General features: G+C 41.3%; 1 protein-coding gene across 3 annotated transcripts in view; it reads right to left on the bottom strand.

Annotated features, from left to right (window-relative positions):
• The window catches only part of TSHZ2 (teashirt zinc finger homeobox 2), a 233,004-nt gene that overhangs the window by 4,980 nt on the left and 205,818 nt on the right, over positions 1-22,206 (bottom strand). For 2 of the 3 annotated variants that reach the window (XM_074920023.1, XM_074920026.1), the window contains exon 3: positions 3,748-4,543. Coding sequence is in view for 1 of the 3 variants with exons in the window: in XM_074920026.1 (XP_074776127.1) it covers positions 4,542-4,543 (2 nt within the window). In the remaining 2 variants the exon portion in view is untranslated. Of the gene's footprint in view, positions 1-3,747; positions 4,544-22,206 lie in introns of those variants that run through there. The other variant, XR_012634626.1, reaches the window with a different exon arrangement.

Genomic DNA, 22,206 nt, shown 5'->3' with positions numbered 1-22,206 from the left:
CTGGCCCCGGGTGCCAAAAAGAGTAATTTCTTCACTGGGAGGAAGTCTCTGCCAAAAATTGGGTTGCCATCTTTCATTCCCTTGTGTTTTCTCAACAGGTTGGATTGCAAAATAACATTCTCAGCAAGGTCAAAGCGAGGGCTGACCTGAACTGCTGTGCTTGAGCCAGAGCAGCTCCTTCATGGCAGGATCAGGCCATTAGCAATTAGCAGGGGCAATGCTGTAGAAAGCAAATGTCCCCTAGGCAGCTCTCACCCACAGGCTGCCCCAGGCCCAGACTCTGTTACTTCTGTATTTTCTCGAACACCAAGGGCAGCCGGCTTTCTGTGCAAAGCCTGCACTGACACTGCCCCATGGGAATACCCTCTTCTATTTTAGAAACTGAACTGTGAGTATAATTTAGTTAATAAATATGGCACTTTATCAAAACATGATTAAGGAAAGTAAAAACCAAAAATTAGGGAAACAATCCTTACCATCTGAATATGTGAGAGTTGTCTCAACAGCCAGTAAAATTGGCTTGGAAGGCTTCAACCCCTATTGTGTTAATATATAATTATTGATTTTTAAAATGACTTCTTATATCCTCCATGATCTCTAAAAAAGCTAGGGAGGTCAGTCTTGTAAATACTTTTACAAGTAGGTAATAAAAACCATGATAAGTTGCATTGACAAGTAATTACTGGGCAGGTTTGTTAGCAGATTCTCAAAGATTTTTTTTAAACCAACAATTATTATTGTACTAATGACAGCCATTTTTAAAGTTAAGTGTCCTTCTCCCTCCCAGCTTAAGTAATAACAGCCTGGAAAAAACACCTGAGACTGATCTACTGAAATTTTTATATATTAGGCTCCAAATAGATGCTAATTACATCTCCGTCTTTTAAAACAGAACATTTTTTTTATGGTGGTATGGCTTATTTTGACATGGATGGTGGCAGGAAAGGAGCTATGGTTTCTAAATAAATCTCTCAAAGCAGTGTGTAAGGGTAACAATTCTTACTGCTTTATTGCAGTACAAGAGCATAAACAGCTTGGCTATGTGGTGTATCAATATGCCACTTGTTAATAAGCAAGGACGTGAATCATAAATATTCGGCTGTTTGATCACCAGGCTTTTAATTAATGTTTTGATGATCTCCAATAAGAATAAAAGTCAGAACGATAGATATTGAGTAGATGCGACAGAGAAAAGATGCAATGATTTTCTGTGTTACCTGATTTATATGACAGATAAACTATCAACTCATCCAGTTTTGTACAGAGAAAGAGAGAGGAGAGAGGTACATTTGCTTTTTTTATATCATATTGTAAAAAAAAAAAAACAAACCACTTAATTCAAATGTGTACCTAAAATGTTCCCAGAGGACAGCAATGCAGGCAAAATAATCAAGGTTTAGCACTGTGTAATAAAGGTTTGTGGCCAGATTTTAAATGAAGTAGCTGTTCCTGCATTTGCCTGTGCCGGAGTGAAACCTCCTGAGCAAAAAACGCCGCTGGGCTGGAGACCTCCCTCGGGGAGACTGGCCCTCCCCAGAACCTTGAGAGAGGTTTTCAGCTCTGGGGTCTCAGGTGCCAGCACAGCTGGGGCCAGGGCAGCCGATGGTGTGACTGTGTTTCCTATCATCACCACGACCTCACTGCTCACCGGCTACAGGTCACCAGGAAAGCCTCTTTTCTGCCAAAACTGAGCAGGTGGTGCCCTGCAGAGCCCCAGCCCTGGATGCTGTGGGCTGACTGGGGCCGTAGGGCCACCCTCCCGTGGGAAGAGGATCCTTGCTCCTGGCAGCAGCCGTGACAGCGTCTGCACTGCTCAGGCACCGCCGCAAGCAGCCAAACACACTGCACGGAGGGTTCTACCAAAGCAGACGGCAAAACGTGACAGTGGGTGCAGAATCGGGGTTGTCTGAAGTCGGTGGGAACTTCACCTGTTGGATGCTGCAATAAGCCAAATATTTTTTCTAGAGCATCCAAAAGCTTGAGGAAATGAACGGGACTGGACACACACATGCCGTTTCTCCCAGGTGTCATTTTGCCGTGGCACTCGCTGCCTTTGGGTCCGTGCCGCAGGACCCACCTCGTGCAACTTCACTTAATAACTCTGAACGGGCTGCACAATTTAACAGCTTCTGAGGAGCTCAATGCTAATGCATTGATTCTGCTTTAATAGAATTTTGTTGTCAATGGCCGGTGCTCAGCACGGTGCAGGCTTCAATCTTAACCCATCTGAAGGCTCTGCTCGTTTCCAGTTGAGCTCCGTTCATTTCCAGTTGAATAGGTTAAGCAAAGACAGACCTCACTGTTCTCAATTCACTTTATGATCCTCCCATCATAAAAAATAATATCAGCACCTTGCTTTTCATGTCAGAACTACATTTGAGCTGCTATTCCCTATGCCCATGAGTAAATCCCATAAAAGCCGCCCCGTTGTACTGTCGCTATTTTTCCTTGTGGATGATTGATTGATGGATGAGTGCTGACACTTCAATGAAGCTATTTCGACTGCCATCTCAATCCGATGATGTGAGGGGTATATTTTCTGTCCATGCCTCATTACTTCAGAATGACATTCCTGGAACTTCATTTACTTTTTCCCTCCTTCCCTCAAGCGCCATATTTTTTCCCATCTAGGTTATGCATGCCATAAAAAAAGCAATTTGCTATTATATGTGGCATAAGGGCAACACTTTCCCTAGGAGGTAAATAAGAAGGGCCTTTTTTTCTCCTCCGTGTTGAGTTTAGGGATCATGTTAAAATTTCCCAAACAGTGCCAAAACAGGCCCTTCTGCACAAGCCACAGGGAATGCAGTAAACATATTTAGTCTGATTTTGTGAATGCTGCACTTCAGTTATGTCCTTGAATGTCTAAACCAAAATAATAGTAAAAGACACCCCAAAGCCCTCTCTTATTTAAGAAAGATCCTCTTCTCAACTTGTGCCTAGTATACTCTGAATATTTCATTTGCAACGGAGTAGCAATTTACAACTTGATCCAGACTTATTTTTCCTTTGAGAATAAGGGAAGTTCATCATTAAATGCAGAGATGGATTTGTCTACTGGAGGTTGGTTTTGCTGTGAGGAAATGCTCAGCGAGAGTAAACAGGACTGTGCCTGATTTTCCAAGCAGTGCACTAGGTAATGTGAGACTTGTGACATTAGCATATCCTGGAAGATTTTGTGAGTTGACTCGGGACCCGATTTTAATCTGTGTAATACAGTATTCCCGTTAATAATAATGTATAATTAAGACATCCGTTAAAAATCCATAACGTTAATTTAATGGAGAAAATCTAATACAGTTCTATTGGAATTTTTACGTTAAATTAACTTTAACGGGCTTTTAATGGATGTCTTAATTAGATCTCATTATTAACGTGAATATTCCACAAATTAAAATTGGGGCCTCAAAGTTTTAATGAAAAAAGTTACAAGCACCAATTTGAAATTGCCCTCTTTGTAGCCCCCTTCTCCCCAGGTCTCGGATGACTTGAAGACAGCTGTGCTTGCCAGCTTGTCCATGCCGGCAGGACGAGCCAGGCTGGTCAGAGAGCGCGAAAACCAGATTCTGATCTCATTTACGGTGGCATAAATCCAGTGTAACTCCATTGACTACAACAGAGAGCTTTAGATTTACACTCACCCAACTGAGAAAGGAATTCTACTTTTATTCTTTTATATCTATATATAGATATTTATATAGTGATATTTATATATAGATATACCTATATTTATATAATGTTCAATAATCTAACAATAGTACTTTCGTGTAAAAATCACTCCATCGCATATGTCTCGCCATAAACCGTAATGGAGCTTTAAATATATATATATATCTAAGGAATAAAACAAACTGAAAATAATCCATTTTAAACAAATCTTTGGCAGCAACATGGTTAAGCATAACTATTTGAACAACTTGCACAGAAGATTAACATTGTTCAGAGGTTTTTTGGCTCAGAATCTGTTTTAACTTAATAATTCTTGTACTTACTGTGATGTATTGATCCCTAGTGCAATGACTGGATTGGGCAACCCAGGTGCAACAGTAATAGCTGCACAGAATAGAAACATTTCCTTTAGACAAACTATCCCAAAGGGGTTATAAATAGGAAATGGACATTACCATGAAAAGTAAAGCTTCCAATGTGACTGCATCTTGTGTATCACACTTGGACATTAAACTATGAAGAATTTTTTTTTCCTGTCAAGTGTTACAAATTGACGAAATAAGTACATCAATGTTCTCAGTCATTATCTTACTTCAGTGGCACTTTGTTTTAGTGACAGCAAAAAGGGACAGTGGAGACCAGACAGCCCCAGTGCAGTTTATCAATGAAAATCTAATATCGTCCATAAGCAGGGGAGTGGAAATCAATACTTCATTACCAAATTGTTAGTGAGGATGAAGAAGAATAGCGGGAGTTTTTTGGCAGTCTTCTCGGTCCGGGTTGTTGTGAGTTCAATGTCGGGATCGGAGTGACACGCAGGGGCGGGCTGGGTGCAGGAAGCCTGGGCTGGAGAGCTGGAACTAAGGCATTCGTCCTGCAAGCAGAGTAATAATAACAACTATTGTTACCACGTTTCTAATCATGATTCTAGATTTTATTGACTATGTACTTCTATCCATAGAAATTTCTGGAAATGAGTCAGCTTTGCTTTACTTTGTCCACCCATAGGCTCACCAAAAGCAAGGACAACCCCCAGATCCTTATGTCTGTAATGATGCAGGAACTGGAAACTCCAGCTGATGCTGCTGCTCTGCCTGGTCCACTGAGTGTGTTACTCTGCATCTCTGCTTTTCCCTCATGTTGTTTAAACCTGGACAATATAACAAGCTTCTTTTGACTACCAGTCGGGAATATACTCTAAAATCCTCATGGTGAGTTGGGCATCTTGGTACCCACATTGCTGTGTTATTTATGGTTGTTTTGGCACCTCCTCAGCATTAAAAGCCACTCTTCTTCCAATAGACCTTTTCCATTCTGCAACAACTAAAAGTGCTAAGTGACTCAAGTTGTGAAATTACTTCTACATGGAGACAGAAGGTGCTTGTTTTATTTAATTTCAAGATGTGGGTTTAAAAGTTCAGCCCGAAGTTGAGTTCTGTTTTGCTTATAACCTGGGAGAAAGATACTGAGAAAAGCAGTAGAAAAAACAACTGGAAAAATAGGGTGAGAAATGAGGCAGGCAATAAGTAGAGTGAAAGTCAATCTGGAGAGAGCACAGAGAAAATAAGACCAGCAGCGGCAAAGAGAAATATGTTACTGAAAAATATATTATCTGTTCAAGGCCACAGCCATTTCAGCAAACACAACTCAAATCCTGTGGTGTGTTCCCTGTGTTCTGGCTAAATCAACTGGAAATTCAGTAGTAGCTTTATTTGAAGTAAAATAAACTAAGCTTTTCAAAAAATTCCATATGAAAACAAAAAAGCCCATTGACTTCATGCTATTTAGTTTATAATTTGGTTTGTTTTACGATATCTTCACCTTTCCAGTTTTCACAGTGATGCTTAGTTTTGCATTGGCAACCCAAACCTGCTATGGAGAAATTGTTGGAAGGGAAGAAGAGGTTTTGGCAGCTGAATGTAGGGACTTTTGGCAACTGAGGATGCACAGAAATCAGCCTGAAATTGTGGTGAATACCTTAGATTGTTATTACCACTTAAAAGATATTAAAAGCAATCCATGTTGACACTTTAAAATGTTGTCTTTAGGTTTCAGGGGTAACTCTCCAGAGCAATTCACACTTTGCAAAGCTATTATTCTTCACTGCAAAAGACAAAGCTGTGTCAGTTTACACCTTGTTCAAATTTTAAAGAAATCCAGAAGCCTTCTTTACTATTGTAAGGCCTAGAGCTGAAATACAGTAACACCATGAGCTGGCTCTGCTTCTGCCGCCAAGTTCTAAGCTGCAGAATCACCCTCTGCAAAGGGCCCAAGTGCAGGCTGCGGAGATGGCACAGGCATTTCACTTTACATTTCTCAGTGGATTTTTGCAGCCCTCACTAGGATGTAAAGCTATGTACGTCCTGCCCTGGATTATATCAGACTCTGTAGCAGCTCTGACATGCAGAGCATCTACCTAACTCATGGGTACAGGACGCAGATGCTGTGGGCTGGTCCCGCATAGGCCAACCTGAGGGGCCGTGGTGAAACATCTGAGTGCAGGAGCAATCACTCTTGATTAATTCAACTCTGCCTTTGGAATGCCATTAGGACAATTAAGCAGCATGTAGTATTACTGAAAGTGCTAAATCTGGGAAGGAGTCTTGGTTTGAAGCAAAGTAACTGCAGCGTACTGGTTCCCTGCCAGTGGGAAATATTTATCAAGGGCTTGGATTGGAAAACTGAAAAGCCAAACTCCTGACTCCTTTTCTTTTTGATTCATTGTGAGAAAGGTCCTCCTTAGACTTTTGTATTAGATCAGCTGTAAAATCAGCTTAGTAGTATTCCTGGTTGCTCCCACATCACAAGGGGAGCATGCACAGAGCAACATTGAGGACACTGTTAACCCTTGGCAGAGCTCTTTAGAGGCACATCAGTCAGGGTGTAGGTCCACAAGGAATTCTTCTGGCAACAAACCTGCTTCAGAAGCTCTCTCCCTATCATTTCCACCCCACGGTATGATACAATTCTCACTGTGTCCCTGCAACCGCCTGTGGGTCTGCACCACCCCAGCCAAAAACTGGATCCTTCCCCGGGCCACACAAGCACATCCAGCAGGACTCCCCAGTGCAGGGCTGGGACTGCACAGCTGATGGGGAAGGGTCGAAACCTCTTCAACTGGTTTTGCTGCTGGAGGAAAGATAAGATGGAACAAGGCACCTGGGAGCTGGAGGGGATTCTCTGCACTGCTGTGTGTATGCAGGCAGGTTTGGTTTAGCACTGCTATAAAAGCCATTTGTGACAATTGTATAAACTTTTGAGGCTAAGTGTCCATACACTTGACTAATGGTTACATCCATGCATGACTAAAATCAATTGGGACTTGGCATTGATTTCAATGGGATAAGTACTTCACCCCCAGGTCTTTTGGCCAACCAAGTCTCTTCTATCCTTGGTTTGGTTGGTTTTTGTTGGGTTTATTTATTTATTTTTTTTTTCTTGCATTGATATCACTGCAGGCTGGGACAGGACTTTGGGAAATTAATTAGTGTAAGCCCTGATCAATAAGGGTCATAGTTTATGTATTTCATTATCAAGTCTCTAAGAGATTCAGGGAGTATGTGGAGAGCTTGTCACATGCACTCTAGGGCATAGCAGCTTGGATGTTCAAACAGTATTTGATGGGCAAAGTTGGTTGCTTCCTCGGCTTTTTTTAAAATATAGTTCAACCTGTACCATAAAGAAAAATCTATCATCTAAGTTATGTTATGAAAATGCAGTTGAAGGTGTTCATTATGATGATGTCTTGCACAGCAGATGTGAAATATCAGTTGTAGATACTGCAGCTTTGCTTTTATTTAACATTAATTATCAAGCCATCAACAGATGTAAAAAGTTGTATCTATTTTATTGCAGACGTGTCAGGACTCAGGATTCCTTCTAGTGATCACCTTCCCACTCCTTGTCCATGGCACAGCTTCCCTCGCCTCATTCAAATCTTGCTGTAAAAATGCAGCTGTGAAGCCTTTGAAATAGGAGCTCTCAAACATGTCTGCAGTCTGAGACAACTGTAGACTGTATGTCAACAGCTAATTGCACGTGTGTCTGGCCTCCGCAGGCTGGCACCCGCACTGCTCAGCTGTGCTCCTGAGCCCCCGCATGGCTCCTGGCTCACGGGAGCAGCGATGAGCTCGCTCTTGCTTTCACAAACACGTGCACGCACATGCCAAATCCCACGCTTTTGTTTACTCTCTCTAGTCTCCTTTCCCTCTTTTCTCTGTGGCCAAAAGCCACTAACCGAACGCCGCAGCTTCCTGGGGGGTAGGACATGGGCTGTCCATGCATGGGGTGGTTTTCAAGTCCTTCACTTGGGGATTGCTGTAACTGTTTGCTTTTTGGGTTGTGCGGAACACCAACCACTCCAGTGACACAGTCCAAGGTGTGATGGTACTCTAGAGCCAGGCAGATGACAGCAGGTTCATGTGTTCATAATTTTTTTTTGTATTTCCAGATCTTTGCTAATATAATTTTATAATCTTCTATTAGTGTAATGGGATAATAAAAATGACAATATATATCAGTGATCCACCCACCAAAGTCCATGGATTATATCTATGGATCAAACCTTTGGACTCCAAACTATGGAGTCTATGGATCAAACCTTTCCATGCTGCAGCTGTACCTATAGTAATAAATTGCAGGACTCTTATAGGGCCAAATAGGAAGATACAGACAGTCCCTTTGTGGTTACCAAATATGTTATCTCTAGACGTAATTTTTGACCTGCTTTTGCTAGATTATTACAGCAGCAGAAAATCTGTTCCTTAAAGAATCATGCTCATGTGTATAATACCTAGATAGGGAGAAAAAGCAAATCTGGATATATTTTTATTTCATTTAGGACTCCTCTCACCATGAATTACAATATTACAGACTCTAAATGCCTTCTCGTTACCCATAATTATAACTAAAATTATATCAATCTAAACAGTAACTACTCAAATGATTCATCCTGATTGTAAGGAGCATGCTCTCTTAAGTTATGCCTGCCCATCCATTTTAAAGCCTTGCAACAGGAATAGCTTTCCAGAAGGTCATTTAACAGCACATTAAATAAATAAATAGAACATATTTGTTTCAGAAAACACACTCTAGTAGGGTGGGAAAGCATTTTGGGAGAGGTATGAATAACCCTTGTGAAAACTAATACTTTCAGCTTTTCTTCATTCTTGCTGAGGGTGCAGCACCCACCCAAACACACGCAGAGATGCCATATGATGCCAGGAGGAAAAGGTTTCTAATGCTCCCTTACTGAAGGTGTGCCCAGAAGCTGCTCTGTGCACTGCACAGAAGTCACAGTCAGCTGCTGCCCAGCAGCAGAGCGTGGGGAGATGATGACACACCAGCAAAACCCACCGTGGGCCCCAGCAGGTCCCTGAGCCCCTCCTGATCCTGTAGAAGGCACCAGACTTCATGTATTCAGTCCGTGCTGTCAGCCACATGGAGAGGGGAGTGTGGAAAAAGGTCTTCTTTATTGTAAAAGTAAAACGTATTTCTGTCCTGTGATCTAAGCTTATGAGAATGTGGGACAAGATAATGGAAAATAAATATGGGCTCTAGCTCAGATGTTCCTGGGGTGTGTCTGCTTAAACACAAAATTGTCTGACTGCGGTAACACCCAGGTGGAGGAATTTAGAGACCTCATTGCCCGGGATGATGGAAACTACATTTAATAAAAACTTGAAGTCATTAAATTGCATTTATCTCAGAAAACTATTTGTTGAAGATACTTTGTTAAGAGGCTAAGGCCAAGGCCAGATAAAAGACCTCTGGATTTCAGCAGTAAGATCATCGGAGCGCATATCTGCACCTTCTCTGTAGGAGGTCAGTGAAGTCATGCTCATTTACCTCAGCTGGCCTGGCCCAACAGTTTTGCAATATAAAAGAAGAATCTGCTTGAAATCTGCCAGAATAACCCCCAAACCTTTCACTTTGAGTTTCTTGTTTTCAGAAACTTCTGATATCTGTGTATATAGTATTGTATGACAGATTTTTTTTTAGCTGTGACCCTGGTTGAGCAAAACTCTTAAGTATATGCCTATTTGTATTATGCACAGTGAAGTGAACACAGTAATCCATCTCTGCTAGGAACTGTGGACTAATGGCACCAAACACCATGGCTGGTCAGCAACACTGACATTTTAGGGGCATTCTTGTACCAATCATGCCACCTGAGACCTAAGAGAGAGATGTAGAAATTCTTCTGCAAATATATTTTTGTATGTAAGTACATGTATGCATTTCTAGACAAAAAGCAGCCCAGTCAGACCTACTCAAGTGCTCTGCTCGCTAGGGTTACTCGACATCCCTGAACAAATACAGTTAGATCCTCCAAATCCACCTGAACAACCTGGCTTGTGAAAATGCTGACATCTGTTAGCCTGAGCAGCTCCCCAGAGGGCAGGCAGTTTCTTCTGCAAATGACTAGAAAAGGATCCGGGAGTATTTTAAAAGCAAGAACGATGAGGCACATCCCCAAAAGACAGAGGCAAATGAAAGATGCAGTAAGGGTGGAGGTGAGATCAGCTGGCTGAAGCTGCCCCATTCCTCTGGCCGCATGGAACTGCTCACCGGCGCCGGCTGTATGGTGCTGTAGGTCAGGGTCAGGGGGCTGTTTAGGCTGAGGAGAATCAACAAGACTAAATTTTTTTCCTGATTGGAATTTCCTGATTGAAAAATTTTGATTTCCTGATCTGGATTTTGGGCAATCCAGATCTTTGCATGGGTCCAGGCAGCTCAGGCAGCAACACCGGGTGTGGGGATGATGCAGGAGGGACAACCGGCATTGCTGCCAGCAGCAGTGCACACTCAGCCCGTCCCTGCTTCCCTCAGAGGAACCCGGGAGAGCAAGGGAAGAGATCGAGCTGGGTAGTTTTGCTCCACCAAGGTCACAGTTAAAACCTGGTGCCCACCCCCAAAGATCTGGTGTGCTTGGCTTTAGGCAAATCATTTCACTTCCCTGCACGCCTCAGCTGTTTTGCTGGTAGGTGGAGGCAGATGAAAAATTGGGGGTTGCAGCTCCCTGTGTCTTCAGAGAGATGCGATGAAATCCTGGGCTGGTGGAGAGAGTGGGATTTCTGCCACTTGTGTTGAGAGAGGCCAAGATTTCACCCCTGATCTCAGCTTGGGCCTCAAGGTGACACAGGATACACACATGCTCAGTAAAAAGAAGAGCACACATGATATCTAACAGGCACAAAGAAGTATTCTGACACTTAACTGGTCCCTGCTAATCCCTTCTGCACACAGACAAAGCCCAGTACAGGGGTATCTGGAAGGATCACAAGCTTGTAAAGAAAAAAAAAGAGAGAACATTTAATTTTTGGTTTTTCCTATAAATAAAGTATAGTCATCAAACCACAATGTATTTGAGAGCACATGTTATTGACAGCCTATTCTTGGAGAAAAAAAAAAAGTGGAGTTTTTGGCAAAGTTTCTCTATTTGCTAAAGATTAAATTGTTCATTGTACAGGGCACCATCTGCCCTTGGAGAGAGATTTAGTTGATGGCAGCTGCAACCAAAGTGTGGAAGATATAGCTGAATTTCTGGTTTCTTTTCAACTAGCAACTGTCATTACAGGTCACATGCAAACTGTGTCATTTTCTGTGACAAGCAGGTTCTGTAGATTTGGGTGCTTGCTACATTTTAAAATGCCACCTGTATGGATCCCAGAAGAGAAATAGCTTGTGTAACACACCTTGAAAGAAGTAAATTTAGATCAGATAAGACAAAGCAATTATGGTTCAACCATCTGGACACTAATGGTGGGTTCAAGTCTCAGGTTTACATGGGTGGAGGTCAGGGTCTACTGGCGGGTCACTTAAAGCTAGATTTCCTACATTAATCCAGGTGCTTAAAAAGGCCAAATTACCATCTGCAAGTGTTTACTCAACTGTTGATTAATTCCTCAGTTGTCTCCTTGTGTCTCTTGTGGTGTAATTCCCGGTTAGATTCAATCCCACATTTTTTCGATTCTGAAGAGAATTTCTTAATCATCAAACTAGAGGCTATTGCAGGTGGATTTTTCTCCCAAATCCACTTATTGAGCTATGACATTAAAATGTCTAGATTTGCTGTGAGACAGTAATGGCTACTCGAGAGTGGGGAGATGCTGATCCTATCTCTGCATTCAGAGCTATATTGATATTACACAAAACTTGTCACTGGCTAAAGCAAACACCTCCAGGAAGGAATTTGTACCTCTTTCCTCTCCCCTGAACACCATAACTCTTCTGCAGGAGAATTATGTTCCCTTTCTCCACTGAGCAAAACAGGAGGGGAGAAGTTAAGAGCACACTGGTAGATTTTATTAGGACTAAGAAACAAAGCAAAACAAAAAAGCAAACCCAAACCTCTTTCCTTTCATCCCTGCCTTGCTATGAAAGTGCCTTCATATTTCCAGGCTTGCTGACAATATTTCAGGATGGTACATCACACACCGTCTCCTCTGGAACAGCAGACATTGTCAGTGCTGGGAGACAACTACTCTCCGGATTGTACTTCACAAAGATTCTGTATAAAGCATTTCTATAGAAGAAAGATTTTTGAAATTTGTGAGTCTCTTAGCCTTTCAGACAAGGATGAGTTCTTGTTAATTTTCTTCTGATGATTTCCACATTTTCTGCAAGAAAAACAACAGCTACTATTGCCTTAAGACAGACTGAACTAGTTGTAACATGCCTAGATTTTTTTTTCATGTGAAAGAATTTGCAGGACAAATTTCTCAAGGTTATTCTGTTCAGTTTAACTTTTTGGTCTTCTATCACATTTTGTTATGGTACAATGGGATCATGGTTTGAAACAGAAACTGCTACTGTTGGTAAATTGTTAACAAATCTGGTGTGATTAAATCTATCGTTCTAGATAATAAGATTTTTTTTTTTAATGGGTAGAGGCTTTGTCTTTCCAGCAAAATACTGTTCATTTCAGGTGTCAGCCTATCTTTCTGATTGCCCAGTGATGTGCTCGGACCATCCAAGCCATACCTCCTTGGGAAGGCTCACGCTTCCATCTCTCTTTGCTGCAGAACGGAACCACACTCAAACCTTGCCTTTACTTAGGCAGCTGTACCTATTTCCACCCATGATCTGACACAGCTCAAGCACTTTCAGGATTAGGGCCTTTAAAGAGACACCCAGAAAAATGCTTAAAATCCAAGACTCTGACTGGGTTACTTTTTGCAGAAATCATTAACTGGTAGGAGAGGAGAGCTGCTTATGTGAATTAGCGTGCGATGTGTTGGTTTCTTCTTTCTTTGTGAGGAAGCACTTAAAACACAAATTCCCACCTTAAAAACCAAACCAGCTCTCAGTGCGAGCTACAAGTAAATCACCTACTCTGTGATGCCAGTACTGCACATGCTCTTCTGCTGCTGATTTATCTACAAAATATATCACATGCCAGTTACTTGAATTAGGATCATGGGGAGAAGGGAATCATTAGAGAGTAGAAGAAACTCTAACGCATAAAGAAAACTTATCCGTTTGTCTCCTCCACGATGCCTGTTTTATTTCCTCTTCATGCACTGACAGTACTGACGAGGCAACGGATGCTGTAATCCTAAGCAATTGCTTTTGGGGGTAGCATCATTAGCGTTGCAAATATTTGATACAGCAATAGCTTTGAATTTCCAGGCAGGCCCTTTTTCCTGGTTATTGCAATGTGTTTAGCGGTGCTGGTAGGTGAACAGCACAGCCTGGATCAGGTATTTCACTCCTGGTGCTCTTTCCTTTGGTATCAGAGTGCCTTGAAAAGCCAGGTAAATTAGACTTGGAGAAAGGGACACTGCATCTTTGAGTAATGAGGCTGGGAAACAGGGAACACATTTTCCACTAGCTCATGTCTCACTGTATGGCATTCCGATTTCGTGACACTTCATAATAAATCATTGCTTATCACTCACATGGGAACATAACATGGTTCAAGTTAAGATTCGTTAGTGATTGTAAAGAAGAAACATGAATTGCTCTATATCAGGGCTTTTTGATCATCTTTCTGTCCACTGCAGGCATTTTTTTTAATCGTAATATTTACAGTAACTGTTGTTTAAAGCATAAATAAAAAGGAAAAGAAAGAGCAGAAAATATGAATAATGAAAATAAATTTATTTGTCTTATTTATGTGTTTATGTAAACACTTGGCAATTGCTTTGCACAGCATCTTGTATTCAGTGTCACAGACTGCTGCACCAACATAAGTTTCTAAAGCTGGGATTTTAAATATATATATGTACGTGAGTGTATAAAAAAACCTAAATGCCAATACATTCATTCTGGAGGAGAAGGTTCTAGCAAGCGCATCTAGAGCCAATTTGCTTTAGTATGTCTACTGCAGGGAGAAGAGAGCCTGACCCTGTCCTGCAGTGCTGTTCCCCCCGGACCAGCAGCACAAAGGGAGTGGAAACCCAGTGGCATCAGCCTGGACATGAGGGAGAGGCCGAACCCGCTGTAATCAGGGTGAACCTGGGCTGGTCCCTGTCAGCCTGTTGTCTGTGTCCAGGAGTCCATCAAACGCTGCAGGGAAGAGGGCTCCGTGTTCAGCATGAGGGATGTCCGAGAGGTGGGAGAGCCTTCCTTCAGCCCCTGTCCCTGCAGCAAGCTCAGCAATGGCAAAACGTGAGCTTGCATGGGACAGGCGCTGTGGATGTGTTTGGCTAGATATCCAGGCAGTTCCCTGCCTCCTCTGACCTTCAGGAGATGGATTTTTTTCTGTGTGCTGTAGTTCACAACTTTTTCCTCAGTAGTTTAGGGAGAGGAGTGAAAAGCTTATGGGCTTACAGATGACAACAGTAATGCTTTAGGGGAACAGTAGGTTTATTATGAAAAGACCTACGAACAGCAAATGGGAACTTCCTAGAGTAAAGAATTATAACAAATATACAGAAATTTTTCACCAAAAAGAAAAAAAAATATCTCTTCACTTGTGTTACAAATAGTTTTACTTTAATTTGTTTTCTTTACCTTTTGGGTTTGATTGTGGGAAGTACCTAAAACTTTGGGATAACCTGAGAGAAATCAGATAAGGTAAATATTTTCTGCAACTATGGCTTTGATTATTCCCCCTTCAGTAATTTGCTATTTACTGTATTAATCAACTATATAATGTGTCATTTCTGTTGCTCCCTGGCTGAATAATTTCCAAAACTACAAACAGCTTTCGAGATAGTTGCCAGACAGGCGCAAATTAATACTTTCAGAAATTCTTCCTAGAAATATTCCCATGAACAGAAGTTTTCGCACCCTCTATTTGTGTAAAAGAAATAGAGTTGGGTTAAAAAAATTGCCAAAATATTATTTTAGACAACCTCTTGCATGTATTTTTTCTGGTTTTATTCCAGTTGAATATTGAGCTTTTCTAAAAAATATAAAATAAGTTAATTTTTACCTTTGGTAGAATAAGTAGCCTTGTAAGACAAGACAGCAATGGAAGTATGTAGTTAACTCTTTGCAGGATTAAGGATTTAATTTAGTATATACAAAAAGGAGAGCCCTGATCTGCTTTTACTGAGGCAAATAATCCCCTTGATTTGTGGGACAACTTGTCCGAGTAAAAAGGCATATGACCAAGGGGCTGTAAATTCAGTTGCCTGATCCATCTGATCTCTCTCCCTGACACTCCAAATCTCAAGTATTTGTGGCTATAGCGGCCAATGTCTTTCATCTGCAGCATGCTCTCTTAAACTCAGTTTTGCTTCTTGTGTTGATGGTCTAGGTCACTGTAAGACTTTCCCTTCTGCTCAGAAGATCCTCAAACCATATGCAGTAAAAGCATTATATACAAAACCACAAAATCCCCCAAATATCAAGGTGGTGGGTTTTTTTTAAAAAAAAGCCCCACTTTGTTATGGTAAAGCACAAGATTAGATGAATTCATTATATCTTAGTTTTCACCTACTACTAACAGATTATTATTTACAAGAATTAACCCCCCTAACTCTTGACCAGGAAAAAAGACAGTTTTTCTAATATAGATGATACTGAATCTTAATCTGCGCTCACCTGAAGTACTATAGTGAACGGGATTATTCTCCATTTATTTTGGCTTACACTAAACTGGAATTTTTGCCCCACAAGCTTCCTGTAATTTTTGTAAGTGGAACTGCCTTTGTCAGCATTCTTAATATTTCCCCATGGAAATGGTATTAAAAAGCAGCACATTTTCCCTACAATCTCATGTTTTATCCTTGAGAAATGAGGGTTTAGGGTAAGGTGGTTTTTTTATTATTTTTTTGTTCTCTCTTTCTGTAGGAAAATGGCTTAATAACAATCTCAAACAGAGCCTGGAAAGAGACGGTGTATCTTCAAAATGTTAATTCTATCACAAACCATGCCTGGGTTAAAAACAGATATTGAAACAGGGGAATAAATATTTGACAATGCTGTTAAGGCAACTTTGCTAACGATTTTTGAACAACCTCCAACTGAGGTCTAAATGTCTGCAATATCCATAAACAACTCTATACTGTCCAATTAGGGAGACAAAGACATAGAGTCCTGTCAGGAAGATTTGCATGGCTAAGTGTCTGAGATCACAGAGACGATGAGGGATCGTTCGGAGTGATGGGGGATGCACAGAACGGATGACTATCATTACGACATTACAGAGGCTTACACCTTCCCAATTACTGGCAGGATTCATTAGTTACTGCTGCATTTCACTAATAGAATCCTCTCTCTTTGGCTTATCGCTACCTTCCCTCTGTCTACGTAAACCCACAACTCAGCAGTCGATCACCTATGAAAAATTAGACAGTGTAGCTTCCAGTGGCCTATTTAAAATGAAAAGGCAACTGAATAAGAAATAAAAAACCCCAAAAAAATAAGGGCTGTAATGCAGATATGTGGGAGCTAGAGAAGCAGCATCAGATGGGTTTGGAATTCTCTTGTTATTGAACTGTTTGAGAAAAAAAAAAAAAAAATCAGTGGCAGCTGCAGAGAGAAGCATCATGGTAGGTTTAAAAGCACAATGAAAGCATTTTACATAGACATACGTACACACACAAACTATAGGCAGATTGCAAAGTGACAATTACTTAAGGCCTGCTAGGCTGAAGTTTCACAACTAAGATTGGTGAATATTACAGGGGCTCGATGCTGTTGCAATCGACTCAGCCCCATTAAAGATAATGGTGTGAGCATTTCCATGCTGTCATCATGTTACTATCAACAGCATTATCAGTATCAACTGCTTTTACAATTATGCACAATGGCTCTTCCTGCACAAAGACTTAGCAACCACCAAACTCGTTTCCTTTTTAAATACACTGAAAAGAGCGTAGATTTCAATCCTTCATCTGTTCACAGATGAAACAACATTTCCAAATCATCACTGATAGCATTTTTTTCCTCCCATTCTAAGGATGGCCAACTGTTCTCAGCGATTTCTATTACATTTCCTACCTATTATTTCATGTAATGGCATTCCTTAAATTTTAAATTAGCTTTGAAGAATAAAAATAATTGAATTCCTGCTGTTTTGTGTACATAGAGGGTGACAGGAGCTAATGTGATAATTTAAACTGTAAATGAGTCTTCACTTTGTGTTCATTAATTACAGCTAATTACTGAATTACAAACCTTCTTGGTTAGGCACTGTTATGTATTCATGTAGCATGTTGGATTTCCAGCTGGTAGAAAACTGTTTTATAGACTTACAAGCTGACACACCAAGCTACCACTGAAACAATTCAGTTTGAAAAATAAAGGAAGGGTGGGGGGTGTATAACTGCTCTTGCTCTTTGAATTAAGTGAGTGATGAGAAACAGTGCTGCAAACTTGAACCTCAGGTGTGCGAGGATCTCGTGTATATAATTAGAAAATATACGCTGTATCTGGTAGGCAGAATTGCAATGATTTTGAGCTGCCACTTTGGGTGAAGAGCATGAGTCTGCTCTGCTCAAACCTGTTTTACACCAGTGTTAGTTCCCTGATTTATACAGAGTTACTCTCTGTATAGAGGCGTATCAGTGAGACAGAAATGCCCCTGCAAATGGGGCCAGTGCTCCTAGCACCAATTCTTCAGCTGTGCTTGTGAACAGCAGGATGGTAATATAAAACTGAACACCCAGGCAAAAGTTCATTGTATTCCATATGTAAGTGCTTATTGTTCCTCACTGAAGGATCGCGTGTAATGCTATAGGGCTGTCTTGAGCATTTACTCAACATTTTCTGCATTGAATGGTTCTGTCCAAACCTCTGTTTTGGATACCTTTTGTCTGCTGATGTTTCGTATTGAAGCTGAATGCACTAGTTGAAGTCTCTCTCTCTGCAAAGTGAGCAGGCGGAGCACCACAATGACAAAACCAGCTATGTTAAGGTTTTACAAGCTATAAAGCTCAGTGCCCAGAGAGAGAACCATGGCAAGTGGCAAAACAAAGAAACCAAAAACCTCACCTACATTTCTGATCAATAGATAGACAGAAGATACAGAGACTTCCCTTTTAGCAGCAACTGCATTTTCCACTGGCTTCGTATGCTTTGTTCTCTTTTAACGAAAAGGCCAGCAGTCTCTCCAGACAGCATGTCCAATGCAGGCGCTGCTGCACAGCCCTGCTGTAACCCAGCCGACCCAGGCGCCTGCCCCAGCACATCTGCAGGCAAAGCCCTTCCCTGCAACAGGTACCCAAAGCAGTGCTTCATGCTGAAAGCAGCAGAGATTGCAAGAAACTACTGAATCAAACAATTAAATTAAAACTATTGAATTAAATTATTCTGTGACCTCTTGGCATTCCAGACCAGGGACTGGGAAGACCCAGATCAAGGGTCTTGCCCAAGGGGCCAATGTTGGGTCTGGAAAGCAGATCCTTCTCGGAAGAGCACAGTGTTTTGTATGGCTTGTACTGGAACAATTTAGCTGAATAATAGATCAACAGCTAGAAAGGAAGAGCCACATTCTCAGCTGATGTAAAACTGTGTAGCATCATTAATTTCAGGAGACTTATGTTGATTCACAGCAACTGAGGATACGGCTCAATAGGTTTCTAATAATAAAGACTTTGATGAGAAGCCCCTGAAAGCAGTAACACTAATGTGTGACTGCTCACATAAACACCAGTTCAATGACAAGGCTTTTCTGCCTAAGAACTAGTCTGTGTCTTCAGGTTTAATGATAAGTACTAGTCTTTTGTCCTTAAATAATCGTTTTCATCTGGAGAATGGCAAAGTGACTTGTTCTAACACCAACAGAAATTCAGTAGTAGACTTCGCAATGGGATTCATGTCATGTCCTGTTCCCTCATCAGCTTCTCATGCTGTCTCTTCTCTTTCAGGGTACAAAAAGAGATGGGGAAACCGGGGCAGAAAAGATGTGCAGGCAGAAATTCCTTTCTTTCTGTGGATAGTAACTCTCTGCTATCATATAAAGATAGTGACTTTAATTAATCTTTTGTAGGTCTCTCACTGAAGGGTTCTTTTCACTCCACATAGAGAGACCACTTAAATGCTACTATATATTAAGTAAAAATGAGAATTCTTGATATCACATTATAAAAAATGGTATGAGAAGTAACACTGTGCAGCATGGTACACATAGAGGCTCAACACGGCTAAAGAGGTAAGACTTCAGTAAGTTATCAGCCACCACCTCTAGGCAGTCTCTCACCCAACTTGTTTTCATGTCTCACTCCTTTTTAATCTGACAGTCTCCAGCATGCAAATTTGCTCTGAAACTAAACATTTCAAATGTGCCAGAGGGAAGCAGGGGCCTCACACCTATTGGTAGATTAGTGCGCCTAATGCCCTTTGGCTTTTTTTTTTTTTTTCTCTTTTTTGACATAAAGGCTGATTACTCCATTAGTTGAACAACTTGGAAGAAATGACAAGGAACTAACAAGAGAGTAACACTGTATTTTCTATTTGTTTTCTTCTGTTGCAGTAGTGCTAATTAGAAGGAGTAGTTCTTGATACGGTGCTTTAGGGAATGCTGATGAGCAGCACACAAAAGGCTGAAGTGCCTCTTCTGTACAGCATTGGATGCAGCAAAACACAGCACCCTCTCAATTGTCATTACCCTAATCTCCCACACTATCTCAGCATTTGGGATTACAGCACTTGCGTGTTAGAGGCTGTATGGCCTTTCTGAAGCCCAAACCCTCACTTGGGGATGAGTAATACTGTATTAACTCACAGCTTATCATAACAAAATAGGTCTTGAGGCAGAAATATCCAACCTGCTTGGTACCGGTGGGAAGGGAGGCAGGAATTAGGTAGGACTATGACTTTAGATGGGACCTGGGCTCTGCTGCCTGTACACCCCTTTGCCTGCAGGGCATGGGTGGCACTGGCTGGGAGTCATTACTCACCATCCTTCATGCAAAAATCTGCTTCCATGTAACCTGCCAGGTTTCAGCTCTTTGGACAAGCTAGTCTCAGACATTGGGAAAAAATGAGAGACTGCCCTAACTTCCCAAAACCACCAGCGACAGCTTTTCCTTCAAAAGATTTTCACCCCCTTTTGGACTTGGGAAGGGGTCGTGGGGATGAAGGCTGTGAGGGTAGGACGGCACCTCTTTCCCATTCACCAAGGTTTGATTCTCTTTATGAGCATGATCCGCCAATCCGTAATCAAGGGTTAATTTCACAGCTCACTGCTTCATCTAGCATAATATCCATTCAGACTAATTAAATCTGTCTAATAATGTGAGTGTCTTTGTCTTTGTTCTTTCCATTCTTTGTTTTACACCCTTCACATCTCATCTCCAGAACTACACGCCATCACACTCTGCTTGACAAGCAGAATCCATCCCTAAAATTAAAACATTCCTGACCTATCTGCGATGACAAGGCAAGCAAGCTTCACAGCGCTGCGGCCCATGAAGGGAGCTGACACATTTGTTTTTAATTTCAAAAGAGTAGAAAGTGAAGATCTGACCCTGTCAATCAGGCCCTGTGACAAGTTTAATCATTGCTGCCCCACAAAAATCACGGCTAAATAGGAATGCAAATAATGTATCACAGGGCTCTTATAAATGCTAATCAAGGAGAAGTAATCAACTGACAATTTCACTGATCTCCTTTCTGAAGAAGTCAGTCAACGCACTGTCTCTGGACCACAAAGAGAAGAAAAGACAAAAGGCATAGATGCCGTTTCCCAAAAAAACCTATCCTTTTTCAGGGCTTTCTTTTTCTTTTTTATAGAGAAAAACAGAGAATTCACTCTTTTTGATCCTCTACTGAACTTTAAAGCAAAGCTGTTTCTCAGGAACTTGAACAGTTATATGTCAAGTGTACTTTATTAACAGTACCCTCCCAACCCAGAGACAGCACTTGGAAACTTCTGCTAAAATAAAAATCTTCATTTGTCTTTGTCATTCATCCATCTTCAAAATTCTTTTCCGTCTTAACAGCTTCTGTCCTCTACGGGCAATATATTTAGTGATATATGAAGTTTTACAAGTGGAAAGCTAATAGTTGAGTTCACATTTTTTTCTAGCAGCTCCCCTCCCTGCAAACTGAAAAAAAAATCTTGCTTGAATTTATTTCAGTGCAAAAGCTCTCTTCAGTACCAGGATTTTTTAACTGACTATCCTTTTATGACCTTTTTAATGTGGTAAAGAGCAGACAGCACAGGCGTAATGCCAGTCTTTCACTTACAAATTCTGCATGGCAAGAAGTTGTGGCTTAACCTACGTATGGAATAGAGAGGGACCCAGGATAGACAGATGCACAAGATTTGTAACACTATTTACTGTTATCATTTTATTGTGGTTTGCTATGGTAAGCTGTGGCTCACTGTGGTAGGTCCTGATGGGGCCCATCGAGCATTAGAGTCACTGTATTGGCACAAAACAAAAGGATATGGTTTGGCCAATGAAACTCAATGCAGGGAGATGTAAGTAGTATAAAGATTGCTGCAAGAGGTAAAGTTCAAAGAATCTAGTTGTTTGAAGTTTGGTTGCCTTTTTTTTTATTATTATTATTATTAAACTACTTTCCTACATGGAGCCAATAGATGAAATAACTTGAGGAGGACTTCAGCAACAGAGACTCAGCCTACCAGCAGGGTATTGTAAATAAAAATCTTCCACTACAACAGAACATGGTTCTTTACAGCCCATGACAGAGCCACAGCGCAGATAAAGCAGCAAGAGCAGCTATGACAAAACTTTGCCTAGGTTTCGTTTGCAGGGCTGAGTTACAGAGATCAGAAGCTGGCTGTGCTGTGCTCCACTGGGCTGATACCTTTGCTTTGCTGTGCATGGAGAGTGCTGGAACACACGACTGGGGAAGATGCCATCAAACCCATTTCAGACCGGACACTGAATCACCCAGATTTACACAGGAGCAAAGAAAAATGGGAATGATCTTCAGTCAATTCCAAGTTTACAGCTGAAAGAAGCATTGGGGCAGCAACAGTAGCTTCTGTGTCACTTCTGTGAGAAATGTGACCTGGAGCTTTGTCACACAGTGTTCTCTGCTAGACAGGGATGTTCCCAGCAGCAAACTCTCCATACAGGATGTATGTGGAAGGTGGGAGTAGAAAACAGAAAAAGAAATTGAAAAGCACTTTGCAGTTGTCATGTCACTTAGCAACAACCTTTT

The sequence above is a fragment of the Athene noctua genome, chromosome 16, assembly GCF_965140245.1.
Source record: "Athene noctua chromosome 16, bAthNoc1.hap1.1, whole genome shotgun sequence".
NCBI classification, from domain to species: Eukaryota; Metazoa; Chordata; class Aves; order Strigiformes; family Strigidae; genus Athene; species Athene noctua.
The sequence above is the reverse complement of the archived record's forward strand: the minus strand, read 5'-3'. Positions and strand labels throughout refer to the sequence as shown.